The sequence below is a fragment of the Tyto alba genome, unplaced genomic scaffold (genome assembly GCF_018691265.1).
Source record: "Tyto alba isolate M040663 unplaced genomic scaffold, T.alba_DEE_v4.0 Super-Scaffold_13, whole genome shotgun sequence".
Taxonomy (NCBI): Eukaryota; Metazoa; Chordata; class Aves; order Strigiformes; family Tytonidae; genus Tyto; species Tyto alba.
The window spans coordinates 6,892,521-6,914,280 of record NW_024881275.1 but is presented as its reverse complement, the minus strand read 5'-3'; the positions used below and the strand labels follow the sequence as shown (position 1 = coordinate 6,914,280).

The window sequence follows — 21,760 nt, the reverse complement described above, 5'->3', positions numbered from 1 at the left end:
TAATACCGGGGGAGGTCTGTGCGTGCATGAGTAAGCAGAGACTGTCCCTTGATCCTGGAACAACATGTATGCAAACTGTTCTGCCAGCAAAAAAAATCTCTGAAATTTAAGGGCTAACGAATCTTTCTGTGAATTTGATCACTTACAGAAATAAAAAGTAGAGAGGCTCATTAGGAAGAAAAAACGGGTTTATATAAGAATTTTTTTGAAACACACAGAGCCAGTCCTGTCCTTTTGCTTAGTTGGGGTTTTGTTGTTTTTGGAGGTGGTACAACCTTTCTTAAAAATCTTATAGTCTAGACTCTTTTGCTGCATTTATCCAGCAAGTAATGACTTGGCTATTTGGTCTATTGTTAAATGCTCCTGGTAAAGTACTTATTTCAGATATTGCTGCTTAGGCAGACCCTGAGTGCTCAAATGGATGAAGACCAGTTGAGGTTTTGGAGGAGAAAAAATAACTTTTGAAGCCTGCTATACAAGCTGTCTTACAGCAGTTGCATCATGAGCTGCAGATGATTCCTTCTTCATATAATAATAGAAGAAGTATTTTGAAAGTGGCTTCTTTACATCCCCAAATAGATATTTTGATAGATGGGGTCTCTAAAGAGAAAATTGTTAAAGCATCTCAACTACACGTCCAAAGTAAAAAGCATTACCAGTGAGTTAAGAAGTTCAGGAATCAGATCCAGACTCTTTGGCCCACATTCATTTGCTTTATGCACCCCAAAGTAAGAAATCAAGGAACTGGTTTGGCATCAGGTAAACAAAGCCAATGCCTGTTCTCTACCCCGGGTGAGGAGATGTCTCAAGGATGGGTAAGGTATGATGAAAATGCAGAGAAGAGAAACTTAAATTTTAACCGGAAAACACTGGTTATTGCAGTGTCCAGCTCTGTTGTTCTGTCTCAGCCAACTGTACCTATTTGTAGGTTTTTCCTTCTGTTTTCAAAAGGCTGGATGCGCTGTCTTTATTTCTTTATTTTTATGAGGTTTTTCATTACTGCTGTTTGAACATGTTTCAGCTCTCACAGGTGTCACTGTAGGCAGGGATTTGATCTTAAATATCAAAGGCTTGATCTTATTTCAGAAAAGCATGAATGAATTCAGATCTGTGACTGCGGAGGGGGCAGGAGGAGCATAGGAGACATTGAATGGGAAATCAGAGGCAGCAGAAAGGATATCACAATTCTTGATAATAAATAAAAATTATATTTAGTAGAGACCTATTAGAAACCTATTAGAGGGAGGGAAAAAAGCTTATTATACTTTATCTGCTCTACCTTAACTCGTAAATTGAAACTTGCTCCCAGTTTATTCAATTCACTGCTCCTAGATTTATTAAGAACTCCCTGCTGCTCTCTTTCTAAATGCATTTTGTCATTAGAAAATACGTATATAAGTCATATCTGTATATGTACTGATCCAAAGTGGTTTTCTGCAATAAGCCGATTAAAGTGAATGATCCAAAACCTGCTGAGCAGATGTGTGGATAATACATAATCTGGGCAGTAATGGGTTTCTGCTGATGCCCAGGTATACATGTACAAATTGTTCAGCAGGGAGAAAGAATTTGCTTAATTCAGTCACAGGAGTTTTTAAAAGATCATTTTTAGGGTTACGTCCATGGATTCCCCAACATTATTCTGAGAAAAGACTGTTTTTAGCTATATCTAGTAATTTAGTAAAGATATCAGAGTATGCTTGTCTAGTATTAGAAGGGAACTTTTCATCATATGAATGCTGGACCAATCCATTTTTCTTTAAGAATAATTTTATCAATTTGTGAAGTTGTAAGTTTCATTCTGTAGCAGTCAATGCAAAGGGCGGACCCCAGAGAGCTGCAAGCTGAGACTATGGTTCAGGAGGCTTTGTAAGCATGTGCTTAACTTTAATCAAGTGCTTAGCTCCTGTTGAAGTCATCAGGGTTTAAAACAGCCATTCAGAGCCTCAGTACTGGAAAGGAGTGGAAAAGATGTGGAGTATCTGAAGCACAACCCAGGTTTTAGTGTTGCTGGATTTTCCTTCAGCTTTTATTTTTGTGATTTGATTCAACGTGGTTTTGCAGTTGTAGCTGCCATCTGCAGGTCTTCAGATTTTCACATGGAAAAGCTATCCCTTCATGTTCCACCTCTGTGCAATGGCTGCAACAGCTGTCTCAACCTCATCGGTCCTCAAGAACAACAGACAGAGGAGCACAAGGATACGTGTTTCCTATGCGAGAAATTGATTCGGGGGGTTTTATTTGCCCCGTTAGGTCTCTGGCTACTGTTTGCAATCAACCTGAGGGGATAAGGAAGGATTAGCCTGGACAGCCTGGAAAAAGGTTATGACACAGTTTAGCTGGTGCTAGTGTTATATAAATGTGTAAGTGATAAATAACACTTAATGACAATGAGAAATGACTTCTAACATTTGCCAATAAATTTGCAATGCACTGGATTTATGAAAGATCTTGACAAAATTCCTAAACAAACTAAGTTTTCCTTTACTACATACTCTTGTAGATATGATTAAGAGATTTGTGGGTTTTTTTCCAGTGAAGGCAGTGGTGCTAGTATGTTCCTCAAAGCGAATGTGGTCTAGTTTATTTAAGCAAGAAGGAGTTTAAGTGGAAATGAGCCACAGAAATGTGTGCCACTTGTCTAAAACAAACATGGTTTAAACTTTTCCTTATAAGTGACATCTATTATTACATTTTTAAGTAAATCTTTGTTAGTAAGCATCTGCAAGTGTGTTTGATCAGATGAAAAGATCCAAGACTATATTTGTATTACTGAACTGGAATGGTTTTTTTAAATAAGGGCCTGTACCTATGACAGCTGAAGTTTATTGGCAATTTTCGACTCAACAGATACAAGTCCCTTAAAAAGTACTGTCAAGCATTGTTCATTTACCTGACGTGTTGTCTGTGCAGCCATTTTAGATATTACATATGGTTTTCTGAGGATCTTTAGACCATATGTTTCATAGGACTAAACAGAGTGAATGATTAATAATGTTGAGAACTGATCTAGACCAGTCATTGGAAGTTATATCAATATTAAAAATTATATCAGTAAGGGATATATGAGTATCTTCTCAGTGTAGCAGATTTGTTTGTGAGTTTGTTCTTGCTGCAATCACTATTTCAATTTCTGTGATGTTTAATGGATTCCTAGTTCACTTTTCTCCCTTTGAGAGATTGCAGGAATATGTAAAGAAAAGAAAAAAAAAAAAAAAAAAACAAACAAAAACCAAACCCAAAACCTTGTATAAGCATAAATCAAAATTATCCCCCATTTGATAGTTTCTAGTTCTAGAGAACAGAGTGGTGCTTACAAGAGCTTAAGAAAGTGTTTAGCAATTGTCCTGTGTTTTGAAATTTTTGCTTTAACTTTTGTTTATTGAGGGAGTTCCAGACTTATCTTATTGCGCAGTGGTTGTGGTGAATGCAGGTGCAGTTGCACCTTGGCTTTCAGCCAAAGGTGGAAGCTCATTAAGGAACATTGATTCCCTGGCTGAACATTAAATTTGTGGTTGCTGCATTGAAAATATTCTTCATTAACTGTGTAATTGAACAAGCTTATTATTATCTGTCTGCTGACCTTAACTGAGACTAGACTGTTTGCTTAATACACTGAACATAGGAAAATGCCACACATGGAAGGTTCTCTAAGAGGGATAAAGACAGTATCCCTTATGCTAGAAATCATTCTTTTCAGCAATTTCTTGAGTATTTTTCTCTAGCCTCTGTGAATATGTGTTGGGGCCAGATACAGCTTGGCCTCTGATGGTCTCTGACACCACCACTCTCATCAGATGATGGAAATTGGCAGAAAATTTTTCAATTTCATCACTAACATAACTTAGGAAAAGTCCATCAGCTGTAATTTCAGATCATGAAGATGATTGTATCCAGCAAGTTCTTCATGACGTGCTGGAGTTTACATTTTGCAAAATCAATTAGAAATATATGCATTTGTTTTCATATTATTTCCAGGAATAAATGCCAGAGTAGACTATATCTGCAAGTTGAATACTCATAATACTGCCAAAACCTAAACTGAATTATTGAGTTTAATTTTCCATTTTAAATCGAATTTAAAAGAAAAATACTTTTATAATTTACCTTATATTAGAGTCATTGTAGCATTTTTATAAGGGGGAATATCATCACATTTTTAATCACATGTAGTTTCAATTTAGTCTACTTACATTTTTAATATTCAACTTTAAAGGGGTCTGTCCACACATAGTGTTCTTGCTGCATCTATTCACGTAAGAGGCTGTTCCCCTTCCTCCATTACACCATTTCTTTTTCTTTTTGTGGTTGAACTTTCCTCTTTTTGGCCAGTACCCACAGGCAGTCAATATAATGTCTCCCAGGAGCTCATACCACAGGGCATTGGTTATTCAAGGCCAGGGTTTTATATATGGCCATGAGCTTCACTCAAATCTCCTTTCATAATCCTTCCTTAATAATGGTTGATGAGTACTTTTCTAATGAGGACTTTCTGTGATGGCAGTGTTTATCCAACCAAGAGAGCAGATTTCTGATAAATCAAAGAGTCCAGGTTTTTCCTATTGGATGGATGGACTGAAAGTACCATCTCTGGAGCACAAATGTTGCTCTGAGCTTTTGGCCTGTCTGTTGCAATGCAAGTGTTTCTTACTGTTTGAGGTGCCTCACCTTTGTTCCTATGTTAATCCTGTAATAACTACCAATTCTCTGTTTTTGAGCTGCTGCTGCCACCTATTTTTATGACACCAAGGGCAGTATATATCATATTATGTCCTCTCTTAATATCTATTCATAGTATTAAGTCTTCATTTTTTTCAGATTAATGACAAAAATGAATGTTAAACTAAGCTAATAAAATATATACACACTGAGAAATTCAGCCTTTTACTTAAACGCTGCTACACATCTTCTGGGAGAGCTGAAGTCTCTTAGTAAAATGTCAGATTTTGATTGGAACTGATTATTTTAATTACTGAAAAATGATGAAAAATAAAGTAATGGTCTGAGGACACAAGTATGCCTCCTAGATTACTTAAATTTCTTGGGAAACTTTTATAGCTATGATAATTTACAAGGATATTTCTCTTTTCAAATCCCATGAGAGTTGCTCGAGAACAAAAACTTGAATAAAATCATAACCACAATGTGCTGGGCTGGCTATACAAGCTTAGCTAAGTGCAAGAACCTTTCATCTTTCCAGCAAGAAGCACCTCAAGATGAGCAGTTGTGCTGGTGTTGTAGCCTCTGACTTGATTTTCCTTCAGCACAGCTACAACTTGTTTGATCTTTTTGCTACTAGAAAGCTCTTTTTTAATCATGTCATTTGTAGCAGTCACATAGGAGATTATTTTCTACTTCATCCTGCTTCACAAGCGTTATCTCGTGGAACTGGCCGTCTGTTGCAGCAGGAACAGTGTTGTGTAGATCTTCTCCAGGGTCTGTGTGAACTCAGGAATAATTCATCACAAGAAGCAAATGGGAGTGGTCCATCTGTCCTACTGCAAAAGAAGTTGTTCCTTTTTCTCCCAAGCTATGCAAAGCCATCACCCTGCATGGCTTTGAGTTTCTGTGCTGTTTAGTTAAGTACTGAAGTGTTGCATGTCTTCTGTTTCTTATGGCTCTTACTCAGCTGTGGAAAGAAATATCAAGTAATGTAACCACTTTCTTCCAAATCCTCAGCCAGAATCTCAGCTGGTGTAAGTCAGCAGAGCTCCACTGACATTATTAGTGCACTAGTGATTCACGCCAGCTGTGGATCTGGTCTTCTGTCTCAATTTATGAAGGGCTTGAACTAAATGTCAGGAAATATGAAATGATCTCTTATAGTCAGCAGTTCTCCAGATGTGTTAATGGAGTTTAAGTTTACCAAAAGGCAAGACTTCAAAAAGTGATCCAACAGAAGAATAAACTTCCAAGAAGAATGCCTTACTTACAGGCTTTTTGGCAAGAGAGGACTATACAACTCACTGCAATTTAAAGAAATTAACTCAGTTATGCATCAGAATATGGTAATACAGCTTCAGTGAGAATCCAAGATTCCAACTAATTTCACACAGAAAGCAAGATGTTGGCATTCAGTGAATAATTGCCATGCAAACAGGAATCATCAACTCTTAAAACCAAAATTACGTTGCTTATGAACTTCATGTAATGAGCATAATGCTTCCACTTTGCAAGTGTAGTTGCATTTGTTCACAGGAGCAGTATTACAGCTTTTGGAGATTAAATGAGGACCATGTTGTTACAAGAACACAGAAGCTTAGTAGTTCTAGCCATGTAATGTTAAAACTCAACAGTGATTTGGCTTATAGATGTGATATTATGTATAGTGCTGAAAGCAGTTATTTTAGCTAATGAGGATAAAATTGTTGTTGACATCACTTAAGCACTGTCAGCCTTACTTTTCAAAATCAGAAAATGCTGGAACAGGTGAAACCTCAAAGTCAACAAATGTGGGGTCTTAGAAGTCTTTTATGCCTATATGGTATATGCCTAGTCTTATATGCCTATATGGCGTATGAGCATATGCTCTAAAAAAAAAATCCAGTACCTGAAATAGCCTGTGGTGGTAAACTGGTCTTCACAGCCTAATTTATTTGCTGATGAGACCTTTCAGAATTAATTAAAATGATCAGCATGTGACTCCATACTGTGTGATTTATATATGTTCTCACCAGTGTCATAATGCTTTAGATAGACCTCAAAAGGTAAAAGAACACACCTTCAATAAATAACCTTAGCGTCACACTGTGTTAGGATATGCTACCTACATTAAAAAAAAAAAAAAAAAAAAAAAAAGGTACAAATAAGTTACTTCTGCTAGCAATCAGAACAGCATGGAGTGATCTGACCCTGCTGACCAGAGGTCAGTGGCTAAGGGCCCAATTCTGGCAGGTTTGTTTCACAGTTAGTCCAAATGACTTTTGATGACACACACATCTGTCTAGATGTCACTGCATACCAAAAGGGAAAAAAAAATGCTTGGACACAATTTATTCAGACTTGAAGGAAGCATTTTAGAAGACTTCGCAGAGAAAGCCAGTTAGACTTCCAGAGAAAGTAGTTATCATAATCTGATTATACCAATACATTGAATTTAAAGTGTTTTGCGGAATTGGAGTGATGGATAGAGTGGTAAGGAAACCCTTCTGAATACTGGAGAGCTCTTAGGAAGTGACAGCATCCAAGACTCAGCATTTACTGGGCTCTTGCTGATTTCCCAGAAGGATGGGGACTCCAACTCAAAATGAAAATCTTTCCCCAGGTCCACAGCAGGAAACACTGTCGTGAAACCTCTGAACGTCCAAGGGCTTGACAAACTTGAAGTGTGAGAGACTATGACTCACGCAGTGGCTGGGGTCATAGGAAGCTCATTGCATTTTCAAGATTGCAGTATTTTATAAAAACTTCAGCTCCCTAGAGATTTCTGGATAGTAGTTCTGGAAAACTTGGTTCTGAATATGTTTGAAGCCAAATTTAAAAAGAAAAAAACCTGCTGAATATAACTATATCAGGTCTGCAACACAGAGTAGTTGAAAGCAAATGCTTGAGTTAGTCTGAACGTTAAGATTGCTTTTGCATACCTCACTGAACTAAGCCCTCATATAGCAGCATTTGAGAGTAACGCTTTCCATCACTTCTGTCTAGTTCTCCCATCCTGGTGGCTGATGTGTTGGCTTTGGTAATATATGATTTTTTCACCTTCTGTCAGGATTACACCAGTGGAGTATACCTGGGCATGAAGCCATCAACCCTTATGAAACTCCAACCAGTCCAAAATCCTACAATACAAGCATATCGGGTCTGCTCCTTGCTTCCTACACTGATTCCCTACAGCATACTGAGCCAAGATTAAGAGATTACGGTTTATTTTTAGAGCACCTAGTGATATCGACCTGAAGTATCTTGTCACTGAAAACACCCATATCTGTGATCAGTAATTCTTTTCTCGAAGCTCACAAAAGTAAAGCTGTCTGTGAAGGATTCAAAGGTCTTCTGTGAATTCAGCCTATACGTATAAGATTAATAACTATAGGGGTCAGAAGCTGTTGCAAATGCCACTGTCTTTGGGAACACAAGATACCTTGCCTTCCCACGCATAAGCACAAAGCTGTATTACCAAAATGGTGCCTTGGAGAGAGAGGAGAAACAGTGAACATGGGCCCTTGGCAAATGCCGGGAGCTCGTATAGCTGAGACATTTAAATGATCTACGTTACTGAGGACAGTCAAAGGAGTGTGAAATAGGACTGACTGATGCAGAGCAGCATGTTATTCAATGTAATGGATGTCAGATTCAGTCACGAAGTTTTCAAACGGGATTTTGTGGTGTCCAGCTATCTGAGGGCAAACCTGTACTTTGGCATACACCTATCAGGGAATGACAAGTGCTTCTCTTTGCATATGTTTATAGCAAATGTAAACATAACACACATACAGAAGAAGGCGAGGGATTTAAAAGTCCCTGAACACCAGGATTCATGTATTAAGGAAGGATTTTCTTCATTTGCCTTTGATTTCTTCAGCTCTACTCTTTGGAGACAAGCTTGCACCTTCAAGGCATGGACCATTAAGGCAACCCAGTCTGATTCTTTGTATGCCTTCCATGTCAGACTGATGGACAACAGATACATGCTTAACACCAGGGAAAAAATAAAGAGCAGTTAACAGCATCATCCTGTGTGGTAGTAGAAGAGCAGATCCTTTATATGTTTTCTTCATTTGTTCTGATCTCCCTATCTCTCTGTGTGGAAATTTTGGGTGAAACGGTCATTCTTAGTGTCCTAAAAATTGTAACAAAATAGCTGAAGCCTTGACATTTATAAGCTGAATTTCATCTGTTCATTCTACCATTGCCATCTCATCAAGTAATTAGGTCCCACAAAAAGCACTTTTCTCTTACATGTAACCTTAACAAAAAGCTCAAAATACACTATTAAATGGTTAGCTTGGTGGTGTATATGTTGGAATCGTTTATATCTGTACCTAAATTTGTTTCAAATCTCTTTGCTTTATATTTCCAGACCTGATCTGACCTCACAGAAGACATCGGTCAAGCATTCCCTGGATGTGATGTCTCTGGAAACACTGGAAAACACTTGTGAGCTGGAGGACCTCTTTGATGACATCTAGTTATGTGTCTTCTGAGAAACTGAGACTGGCGCTTCCAGTAGAGATAAGCTATAAAACTAAAAGGCTTTTTTATAGACACTGAGCTGAAATCTTTACTCTGAGGTGATATTTGATATCTCATGTTGCTCTAATCCTCTTGCACTGCACTTGTCCCCATTCTTCACTACACGGTTGTAGACCCTTGGCCTGTTAGGCTTGATTTGTGATGGCCTTGAAATCAGTTTAGCCTCTGTGTAGATCTTTTATCATGTATATATGGAAAAGGAGAGCACCATCATAACATTTTTACATCCTAACAGTCTCTGACAGCTAATTGTATCCAGGATCAACTGGTTTCCAGATGTCCCCAGAGAGTAAGTCAGACATAAAGAAGATTGAGACTACCACTGTACTTAACTTATATACTGCCCCTTTCTTGAGAAGCTCAACTTAGACGTGATCTAGCTAAATTATTTTCAACTTTGATTGAGATGCAACTTCCTATATTGTGAGTTTAGAATGATAACTGCTGACATGAAACATCCAAAGAAGTGTTCTTTCACTTTTCACTTGAAGGTTCTCTGCGGCATTATGAATTATAAGGTATTCTTGCTTTTGGGAGTAAAGTGCTTATAAAGTCATTATTGACTCTATTTTAACCTTCTGTAGAAACTCATAGCTTTTAAAATCATAATTTTTAATACTTCATCATTTTTCTTAGGGTGATTTCTAAAAAAATAAAATACATTCTAAAAAAATATCAATTTTGGTTTTATTTGCTTAGACACCTATGAATAAAGGGACTAGTTAGTAAAGTATGTTAATGTATGACCTTTTCATGCCCAAAGCTGATGCATTCATTCAGATTTAAGGCTTCATTAAAGAAAAAAGTTTGCAACATGTATTTACCTTCAGCAGTCAGAATCAAGTGTACAGAACTAAGCATGCATGTCAGGTTTCTGCCTTGCCATTTTAAGAGTCTGAATCAATTCTCATTTAAGGCAGAGAGAGCCAGTTCTTCTGCCTCAGAAAGGATATGATCCAACAAGGGTTTTAAATATGTGAGTAATGCCATGAAGTCAGCAGGACTATACAACTTAGTCCTGCTTCTGTGCTTTATGGCTTGCAATGGTCCTTGGAAGCTACTTGGTATTTTTGAAATGGCGGCTTATTTGGGCCCTGATTCTGCCAAAATTCAATTCTATATTTAACTAAATGCATCCGTGTCAGTATCTGCAGGATCAGGGCCTCATTTAAGAACCTATATGTGGATCTGGGTATGTTATATTTAAGCATTCCTTTCTGAAAAAACACGGTCACAGCATTTTAAATTCACAAAGGGCTTTGGGTCAGTGTTATAAATCACACAGTAAAATCATGAATGGCCAAAATATTTTGCTTGCTACAAAGGCTTTGTGCCTGAGAAATGACAGGACCACAAAAGACCTATTCATACACCCATTCACAGACATTGCCTGATTTAAAATCTTCCAGTGCTGATCTGACAATGCGTTCAGCAAAAGCTTGTATATAGTTTCAGTTTTAATGTGAAAAAGTTCCCTGACTTAACCCGAAATACAAGAGCTTGGTTTAATTGTGCCAGCAGCAGAAAATGAAGGTAAATGGAGCTGAACATCCCATGAAACTCTGCTTGCAAGAAACTGTTGGTTTCTAATAGTAAAATGTTGTTATATAAATAGGGAATGTTACACACAGTTGGCAGATGCAATAAAGTCTGTCAGAATGTTTATTCTTTTCTCTTTTTTTGAGGTTTATAGAATCAAGCCAAGAGTTGAGCAGAAAATTATGTGATGGCAGATACATACCTTGGACTGTGTGAGCACAGGTGTGTCATCTAGTTGGGGTATCCATGGTACAGAGCCAGCTTCCAGTCATCTGAGACTTTGTATACACAGGGACACCTCCTCTCCCCTCAGAGCCATGCTTCTTTCTGAAGATTTATGTGAGAAACCAATGCTTTTCTGCCTATAAGGTTTCATTTTCTAGTTGACTTTGAAGAGGAAAGACCTACCAAAATGAGCACAAATTATGTGTGAGAGTGGAGGTAGTATTGCAGAAGCTGCAGAAAATCAGTGAAACTTCCTTATCATGCGTATTTGTCTTCAAGATGTAGGGACATCCACTTTATCGTTAAACTCATTCATCCCAGTGCATTGAAATAGACCTGATGGCCTTCATCGACCAAGCCAAGAAAAATCTGTTTCAAACTAACCTGTGATGTTTGGGAAGGGAACTAAGTAATAACGCCTCGTAACATATTTAAAAAAAAAGCCTACTAAATTAATATGATACTCAGTGCTGCTTGGTTAAGTCTCCGAGAAAAGGTGGGATCTTTGCTATCCCTCCATGCCAATGGAGTTCCTGCTGGAGGGGCTTTCCAAAGCTTACAGAGCAGAAGGGTTCCCTAGTGAGTCAATAGACAGTGCTCCTATTCATATATCGAATATAATGATCACCTATTTGAACAATGGCATAAAATCTCCTAGTTTATGTTCATGCTGTGATCCACCGTAATCCTTGGATTCTTCTGTGCAGAGCTAGTGGGTACTCACTTGTTTTTCCATTCTGTGTTTGTTCAGCTGACTATTCCCATATGGGTTTAGTAACTGGCATTTAACCACATTGACTTGCATCCCATTTTTTAAGCTGATTTCTCTAACTTGTCAAAATTATTTTGAATGTTCATTCTTCTTCAATTTGGTACTAGGAGTGAATGTAGTAAGTTCGTTCTCCATTGCTAACATCCATCCAGACCATTAATGAAAACATTGAACAGTTCTAGACTTAAGCCTCACTTCATTCATCCTTCTATTTACTAGACCTACTAAACTTAGACTTACTTTGTGAGCAAGGTTTTCTAACTCACCTTTTGGAAGACCATGTTTTCAAGGCATGCCTATAAAACTGTCACGTGAAATCGCCTGACATGAGATGTCAGTCAATTGCTTCCCTGTCCAAAATATTTTAGTGGTGACAGAAGACAAAATAGAGAAACATGCCCACAAATGGTTTTTCAAGACAGGAAATTAACCGAAGTTAGGAACCACAGATCAAATTTCAAAGGCCATCCTTAATTAATACTTCTCTTTGATATTACTCTGCAAATGATTTCCCAGGTAAATTTTTTCTTCAGTTTAAACTGTACTTTTGAGGAATGTAAAACAGGTAGTTGTTTTACAGGAGGAAAACCATGATATCTTTCATTAAAGGTTTAGTTTTGTCTATAGTTTTAAACTTTTAATGTAACTACTTAAACAGAATATATGTTTTTATGCGTAACAATTTGTCATTTGAGGTATGGGTTTGTACTGAACCAAAAAAAAACCCTCTTTTCTTCAGGAAGAGCTGTATAGAATATTGCCTTTGGGATGAAAATATTATTGTTTTGGCAATCTATATCACTATTTTAGCTACCTTCTCACTATTATTCCCAAAAGTAGACACTCTTGTGTATATATGTGTGTATTAGATATATTGTTCTTCCTTGCTTTGTACCTGTAACATGAATGATTGTGTGTATAAACATGTTTCGCTGGAAATGTTCAGTATAGTCTAGCTGGCATTGACAACTTCTGCAGTTTGATCTAGCAACCTGGAGGTACTTGAGGAAAGAAAAAGCCTTTACACATGGGAGTTTAGATGCTGCTCAATGTTTCAGGTAAAGCTGCTTTTTTCTGGCTTGCCATCTGCTATGTGGGAAAAAAAAATGTGGAAACAGTGAAGTAAGAATGGTAGGAAAACAAGGCAATAAAAGCATGTCCAGACTGCTTAGAGACTGAAAGTAATATATTTGAACATCTTCTGAGCAATGCTAATATAGAAAAATGTGCCAGGAGCTGGTTATCCTACTAAAAGAGGAGCATTCCCGAAGATGGAAAACGCCTTCTGTTCCTTCTTGTCTCTGGTAATACAGCAATCCTCTCATCAGGGATTAGTACCACTTTTCTGCTGAATATTTTTCTGCTTTAATTTTATTCTAATTCCCTTCACAAGGTCTGAGGTCTCAGCAAATTGTTTCCCTAAATTTCCTTTTGGTGATCTGTCATCCTCTGTCTCATTTTTTTTCCATATAATGTTGACCAATGTCTGAATTTTCATCTCTCTCTGACCATTGAATGATTTTCTTCCTATTATAATTACACTCCAAAATCAATTTCATTCATAAAATCTATCAGTATTAGTCTGATGGTGTTAGGAAAAGGAAGCCCTGTCTGTTTTTAAAAACAACATTACTGAAAAGGAAAATACCAAGCTGAAGGAAGATTACTTCTGGAGGTCCTTAGGGATAAGTCTTGGGACCAATCTCATTCAGCATTTTCATCAGTGGCATTGGCACAAAAAATAGGAACGCCAATGAAACCTGTTAATGACGTGTATTTGGTAAGCCTTATGAGAAACAGCTGTTTATTTTTTTGAATTAAAAGCAGCCACCGCCTTTAAACAATGCATGAACAAGGCATGCAGGATTAGAAATTTCTGATGGGTGTTGTGGAGATTTGTATGCCTGTACAGAGAGGGGAAAAGCACAGGGGCGGAAAAAAACAGTAAGGTACTGAAAGAAAAAGGGTATGGCTGGGAAAATTCTGGGATTCCAGCCTGAGAAAGAGAGAGAAAGCATGTGAGAGGTAGCAAGAAAGAGAGAAAGGGAAAGGGAAAGGGAAAGGGAAAGGGAAAGGGAAAGGGAAAGGGAAAGGGAAAGGGAAAGGGAAAGGGAAAGGGAAAGGGAAAGGGAAAGGGAAAGGGAAAGGGAAAGGGAAAGGGAAAGGGAAAGGGAAAGGGAAAGGGAAGGAGAAAGAGAAGGAGAAAGAGAAGAAAGAGAGAAAGAGAAAGAGAAAAAGAGAAAGAGAAAGAGAAAGAGAAAGAGAAAGAGAAAGAGAAAGAGAAAGAGAAAGAGAAAGAGAAAGAGAAGAGAAAGAGAAAGAGAAAGAGAAAGAGAAAGAGAAAGAGAAAGAGAAAGAAAGAGAAAAGAGAAAAAGAGAAAGAGTGCACTTTTGGCCTAAATATTGGCTGGAAGAGTGGGTGAGGACTGGGAAGAGACACTTGACCCTGTTTAATTCATTCTGTTTGGAAAACAGGATTGCAGCACATGCCTGGCATTGTCTGATCTTGAATTGCTTGCTAACCCCACTGGTCGGAGGGAGTAACAATAATGAGAAATTGCTTTTTTTGCCAGTATTCTCAGGTCTTGTCAAATGGCTATAGCAGCCTTAATATCATCTGAGATGATGATATTGTTAATCTCAGGTGAGGTTGTTTGTTAATGCCATGGAGAAAAAGGATGACTGTACTATTTTCAGGTTAACTATTGGGATGGAAGGGTAACTCTGTTTTGGTTTTTAATGTCTCTATTTGTCTTGTGCAGAAATAGTTAGCTGAAGAAGATTTTACCATCATATCTTCAACATCACAGAGTCACAGGACAGTTGAGGTTGGAAGGGGACTCTGAAGATCATCTAGTCCAATGGTCAGAGAAGGGTCAATACTAGGAAGTTACTTGTACCATGCCCAGTCTGTTATTTAGAAAGCAGAGAACAAATTTCATCTGCATCTTCAAAAAACTTTTAATATAAATAACAGTTCTGAATGTAAATCACTCTGCTGGGATTTTATGAACCTTTCTGCACTCACCTGGCAGCACCACTCATGAAAGCTGCAGTCCCATCCTACTGCAAGTGCCTCTCTGTCTTCAATGCTAATATGTACCCCAGGTGCCGCAAAAGTTTTCTTCCGAGTCTTAGCTTTATGCTTCAGCTGGGACTTAAACCAGTGGGTCCTAACTGGAATCGTCTTCACAAGTAGGAAACAAATCCATTAAGCTGTTTTAATATTTGAGCTGAAAACTGCTGTCCTTATTATCCTCTGTTTGTGAAGGTCCTCTCCCACACAGAGCTGTTGTTTATTTGAGAGAGACTGAGAGAAATATCTGATGGGAAAATTTAGGTCCAGATGTAGACATCCACTCCAGTACTTTCTGAAGGGCATGAAAGCACATATTTAATTATCTGTATTTATGCAACTACTATTGTTACAGTATTCATCATGTAGTAGTCATCACTACAGCATGAAGTACCTATATTGCTCTGAGGAAATTAAATAATATCACATTGTCCTTCTTTTCCTGCTTAATTAAATATGACTTGGAAGTCCTGCCTCTCATCTCTAGTACATGGTTCTGATTCACATCAGTTGAGCATGAGCCCTGGATTTAATCAAAGCATCTACCCCAGTTTTCTCATGTATCCCATTAGCTTCTGGTTTTCTTTCTGGGCTGTTACAAGATCCTCCTTGACTTCCAATGTAGTTGAAAGGTGATTATAAAAATGAATTTTAATTTTAACCAAAAGCCAGAGTTCTAAGGAGAAAAGGCTGGAGATAGTTACGTACCTCCAGACTCACCTTCAGACTGCTCAGGCCATGTAAAACATAAAAAAGTAGTAAAATACAGAGCTATTCACAAGCTCAGTATGGACAGTTGATTCCAGAGGAGATTAAAAACACTGCTCAGAAACACTTAAATGTAATGCTATTCTCATTGTCAAGGAAGAAAAAAAGAAAACAAATGAAGGCACAGCTTTGCTAGCACTTCCTCAGTGCTTGGCTGTTACTAAAGCTTTGAAGTTTGAAGGGAAAACCTGTGTCATAAGCAACAAAAACTAGTGATGGAAAAGCCCTACCCTATTAAGTCACCTCATCCCCCCTGTGCCAAACTTGTGGGAAAAAACTGCAAGATTGTACCCAGAGGTGCTAGTCAGAGAGGCAAGGCATGGGTGGAGCTTGGGAAGGAAGAGAATACAGATCCTCCTGGGGTGCTGGAGCTGCTCAACCACCCCGTGCTGGAGTCCTCTTGGCCAAGTTGGCTTTGCCCCCTGCGGTGAGTCCAGGAGCATCGAGCACAACCGATACTGTAGTATCCCAAATGGTGGGAAGCTGCTGCACGTGAAGGATGTTAAGTGAGTGGTAAACTCTCTGGGCTGGATTAAAATGTATGGGTTGAGACGTTCAGCCTAAGACAGTTTCCCCTGCTTCTTTGGCAGCAAGGAAAAATTGGGTGTCTTCAACTTCTCTATGTTGAGAGGATATGACTCACCCCCAGGTGATACCCCTGTCTTTCTCTGTGAGTATTGAGGGAACGGAGATGGCAAACATTGAAGCTTGTGGCTTCTTGAAGCTGTGCAGATGACCACAGGTGGCTGGGTAGCCACTGTTTTTGTGGTTTCTGCACTCCCGAGAGCAATAAAGTGGTTCAGAGTACCTGACATACGAGGTTATCAGACACTTTCAAGGTGGTGGTCAAGTCACAGTGCACAGCAATGTGTCTGTAGGCAATCCTAACGTGGTCCTTTGTGTTTCACCTGGGCACGGCTGACATCTGGACCCCCAAAGCCTGCCTGCACGTAGGGAAAGGTATGTTCTTCTGCCTTCCCAGCTGCTTGTTCCTTGTGTATCATGCAGATATCAACCAAAGTCACCTCAAAGAGGAAAATGGCTTTTAGATTTTTATTTACAAGGACACTGGAAGAGCTTTTATGCCACAGAGAATTAAGGAGACAGAGAAGCAAAGAGTACGTATTTTAAATAGTCATTGAAAAATAGATCAAAATATGAACTACAGTGATCAAGCACAAATCCATCTGCTATAACACAGATTAATTTGTTTTGAGTTCTTGATATTGAATTCTCGATATTCAGGGTAATTAAAAGACCTATCTTATGAGTTTCCCACATCATCCGGATGAATTTTTTTCTACTTTTGACTTCTTACTATATTAGGAAAGGAAGTACTAGCAATACTCTCTGGTACCATTTCCACATAGCTAGCACATGGTTAATTTTCCTTCATATGGAGGGAAGAAGTTAATCTTTATCCTTTCCGGTAACCTGCTGGAGAGGCTGCTGGCAGCCCCAGAGTGCACCCTGATCTAAATTCCATTTGCTCCATCCCTCCTAGCCTCTGTCTCGCAGCCACCTCCAGAAAACCCTACCACCTGCCCTGAGCCCAGAGGGCATTTATGAGTATGTTCGAACTGAAATGCTGCCAGGAGGTAGCTTTCTCAGCGCCAAGCACAACTGCTCTTGCACTGGTGTTCAGCAAGGCAGAGTCCTGTTAAACGCGGCACGGTCCAGCTTTGCCCACTGCACTCGGAGGCATCGTGCAGAGCATCCCGTGGGGCTGCTGGCACGCAGGTAGTGAAAACTCCTTCTGCAAGGGGAGTGGTCGGAGCAGAAAGGATCCTGCATTTGTACGAGCTGCTGTAAGTTTACTTTGGAAAATCAAAACCTCATTAGACATTGTCTGCAGGGAACTTTTACCAGACATGTTGAAGTAAAGTTCACTCCACCCTCTTTTCAGCAGCTGTGTTGGAAGCCAAGTGCAAATGTTATATTAGGTGTGGATGTAGCGAGTGCAGCAGTACGACTGGTCCTCAGGAGCGGATATGTAAAGCTGAGCTCTCAGATGTCTGACACACATAGTAGAACCCCAATATTAAACAACCAAGGCTCAAAACAAGCAAATAATGTCTGCCACATCTATACTTCTGCCGTGATGCTCTCTCTACAAATGCTGGTTAATTATTCTCTGCAGCTGATGCAAAAGGCAGGTAGTAACTGTCAAGTAATATGGGTGACTGACAATGAGTGAGCCATTTTACCCACCAGTTGTCCACAAAGTTGTTCACATGAGAGTGGAGAAAGCTCAGCAATGCGTAGCACAAGTCCTGTGCTTGGATCAGACCATCCCCACCCCATTTACCTAGGAGACTGCAGTATAGTGATTGTAAATCAGGGAAAAGTAGAAGTTAACATACATGACTATGAATCTTTCTTACTTGTGAGTTAGAGGCATGTGTTCCTGCACACTGTTTTTTCAGCAAGACAGCTTGCCTTAGGTCAATTTTCATTCAATTATCATGTTCAAGGCTTGCCTTGCTAACCACATTTCTTCCAAAGGCTGTGGCAGGTCTATGGGAAAAGAATAGCTGAGAGTCCATTTCTGAGCAGCTTCTCATTCTCCCCTCATTAACCACGCAGAGTGGTGTCAGCGCAGCTGATAGAGCGGAAAGCCTGTGTCCTGCTTCTTATGTCTATGGGTATTTCAGTTTTATGACTCCAACCTTCCCACAACAGAGCCAAAAACAAAGAGATGGGAAATGAAATCAGCTGTCTAGAAGCTGTACTAATAAATATCTATAAAAATAAGATAGGATTTCCAAGAACAAAAGAGCAATTGAGACATTTAACATAAACATCCATAATAAACTAATCAGAGCTGATTTATGGCAAGAAATATTTTATGCGGCAAAGGCATGGAGGAAGTGAAATAATTTCTGCCTAACACTTGGCCTCTTGCAGCCTGTCTCATTCCTACTCACGCAAGCTTTGGGAAGATGTGACAAACCTCCTCATGACAAATCCCAGGAATATTGTATCTTCCCCTTTGACTTCAGCTGAGCTGAGCGGCCAAACTGGATGATGATTTATTGCAACTGCTCAATGATAAGCTGCAGTAAGCCCAGAATAAGCTGTTCCCTTGCAATTTTTTTTAATCTTGATTTTGCTTTCAGTTTTGTACCGAGGAACAAGCTATCAATTTCCTAGGTTTGCAGCCTTCTTCAATGGGAACTGCTGCAAAGACCTTTCCTGTTGTTATCACTAATTTCAGTGGATGGTCCATCTGCCCTCTGGTCAACTTTTTGCATCTTTTAGCAGGTGCATTTGCTTAATTAAACTTAATCATAGGTGTGTATGGACATATGGTTGGGATTCAGGGCACCAGAGGAGGTAGGATCAGTCCAAGGAAAGACTCGAGCAGGACTAGAGAGATTTCTTTTTTAATGGAGTGGTTCATTCGGATCTGAGATGGAGATTCAGGTACTATTCCCCACTGCTTAGATCTGTTCCCTGTCACAAAGTTCATGGAAAAATTTGCTTTTGTGACATCAGGGTGTACATGTCCCATCAGTAAGATTCACAGGAGAAGTGACATTGTGTGAAGTTCCTCCAAAAGAGCAAGGTTTCCACACCATGAAACCTGCAGATTTGCTTGATGCAAGATTCTTGCAGAGGGGACATCTCTGAAGTTGAGGTCCCCAGATTAGACAGCCAAGACCAAAGCTTTATGCATGAAAACCACTGGCAGTTCTTAAAACAATGGAATCCGGGAGGGTGACCTTGTTTGGTTTCATCACTCCAGTTCAAGACCATAAAACGAGAAATGAAACTTAACTAGCACAAGAAGATATGCAAGCCAAAAAATGAAAGATGCAGTCTCTGATTTCACAAAAGATATATGTAGGTTTCACAATAACTTCTCCATATCCTTTCCCTTCCCCTCAGCACATAAGTGATTTTGAGAGAAATAAAAAAATCAGGCTAAAGTGGAGGTAAGCACATTCTGGGCAGTTTTTGCTGTTTAATAGTGATTTCTGTTTCCCAGCTCAGGGGAAAATGTTCAAATTGATGTTCAGATCTCGGTCAGGCTGGTCTGAGGCTCTTTGTTCTCTTATTGCTTGTGATTGTAACACACTTGCCCTCCCTCTCACCGGGACTGCATTGCCAAATAGAAGTTACTCCACACCCAGCCCTGTGATTACAATTTGAATAGAAAACTGTCACAAAATAAAATCCCTTTGAGGGCCTCAAAAATGTCTCAATAAATTCTAGTGACAGTGGTGCTTTTCCTTTATTTGCCTGGCTAGATTTTTACTTTAGCCCTTCTGTAATTAATTGCTTGCCATTGTCGTATGTAATTACTTGACAGAGTTCTGCTAAGGGGTCCATGAGTCAAGTCCTCACCTCACTGCAGTCAACCCAAAACTTACGCAGACTTCAGGGAAGCAAGGATGTGACCAATATGCTTTTTATAGTTCATAAAAATGGTAATGCATGGCTAAGATGTCAGACTAAAAACAAAACAGACAGTGCATAGGGGCACCTGACAGGCAGAAGGACTCTGATGGTTAGGGTAATGTATGCAGAAGGACCTACCTTAGCTGTTCTTTGGAGGAATAAGCTAGTCCTTGGTTGAGTTTTTGAAAACAGGAGGTTGATTTTTGAGAAGAGGCTAGGCTGCAGGATGCTGTACCACTGGTGGCCCCAATCCCAAAGATGGGTTCCCGTCTTCCTGCTTTCTCTGCTGAGGGATGCTCTGAGTTATCCAGGTGTGCCAAGAACAGGGCTAGAGGCTTTGGATAAATCCTGAAGTAAACCTCTATGCCTATAACTTTAATTGAGTATAGCTGCCATGAATATAGGATTGACTGAAGACCTGTAAGCCTGAGCAACCAAAAACTACCTTTACCGTAAGATCTTTGATGGATTGTTTTGTGATCTTTGAAAATCCTGAGCAGAAATACTGAGTCACATTTCAGTATCCTTTGATGTTTATCATCCACAGAGGGTATGTAAGAGGACTGTAGCATAAATGAAAAGGGTTTGGAAGGTAGCATGAGACAGTGGGGAATGCTAGAGAGAGTGACTAACTGAACTTCAAACATAGCTAAAGAACTGACAAACAAACTGAACAAACTAAAACAAACAAAAGGAATCAGCTCTTCGCGTAACCCCTGGAGTTCATTGCCAAAAGACAGGGTGGACACTAAAAGTTAACACATCTCCAAGAGAAAATGGGTCAAGTGTTCTGAAGGAGGGTCATCAAACGTTGGCCCAGGAGGTCCTCAGTGTCTGGGAGCTGAGAGAGTACTGGGGGAAAAGTATCATGTGTATTACCCTGTTCCTGTGTGTCTCAGCAACGGCTTCTCACCTCTGTTTTGGACAGATGCTAAACTGAGTTAGACCTGTGGTCTAAGCTAGCAGTGACTGTTCTTATGGGTATAGCTTATTGATTGATTGATGTATGCCTTGCCTAAGAAGTAAAGCAGTTGAAAGAGTGAGCAAGAAATTCCTACACATATTGGTGGTGTAATGAACCTGTGGAATGTTGGTTTACAATGAATGGATTTATAAGGAAGGAATGTTGTTATCTCCTCAGTGCTCCTCACTCCTCATCTCCTACCTGTGTAGCTCTGCTCCACATCATATGGCAGCACCAAATGTTGGTGTCATTCCATCCGAGGTCAGAGCTGAGTCTGGCCCTGCACTAAATCAGCTCTTCAGCCTCCAGAGGTTAAGGTAATGCATTGCCATAGTATTTGCACAACAAAGTGAGTTATGTTTTGGCCAGTGTCAGAAAATGTCTTATTCAAGTATTTAAATGTGGCACCATATAACCACCTTTGAAATAAGGTGCGTATGTTTGCAACCACTGCAACGGAAAAACCTTTGCTATGCAAGACAACATTTGGCCAGCTGTTGACATTGACAGGTATCAACCCATAAAGGGGTGATTTTTGGGCACAAGTGCAACTACAGAGCATCCTTAGGCTTCTTGTTGACAGTCAGTGGTAGAAATATGCAGTTTCTGTTCCAAGAGCAGGAGTTGTAACCTTACAGCTGGACAACTGTCATGGTTTGAGCCCAGAGGGCAACTGAGCACCAAAAAGCTGCTCACTCCTCCCTTCCCCCTCAGGAATAGGAAGGAGAAAATAAAGCAAAAGGCTCAGGAATTGAAATAAGGGCAGGGAGGGATGACTCACTCGTTACAGTCATGGACAAAACCAGACTCCTTAGGG

At 39.5% G+C, this 21,760-nt stretch overlaps 1 protein-coding gene across 6 annotated transcripts in view; it reads left to right on the top strand.

Annotated features, from left to right (window-relative positions):
- XRCC4 (X-ray repair cross complementing 4) overlaps positions 1–12,898 on the top strand; it is a 185,963-nt gene extending 173,065 nt beyond the window's left edge. For all 6 annotated transcript variants that reach the window (XM_032995494.2, XM_032995499.2, XM_032995493.2 and 3 more), the window contains one exon: positions 9,023–12,898. In XM_032995494.2, the coding sequence (XP_032851385.1) occupies positions 9,023–9,131 (109 nt within the window). In that variant the 3' untranslated portion in view covers positions 9,132–12,898. The remainder of the gene's footprint in view (positions 1–9,022) is intronic.
- The last annotated feature ends 8,862 nt before the right edge of the window (positions 12,899–21,760 follow it).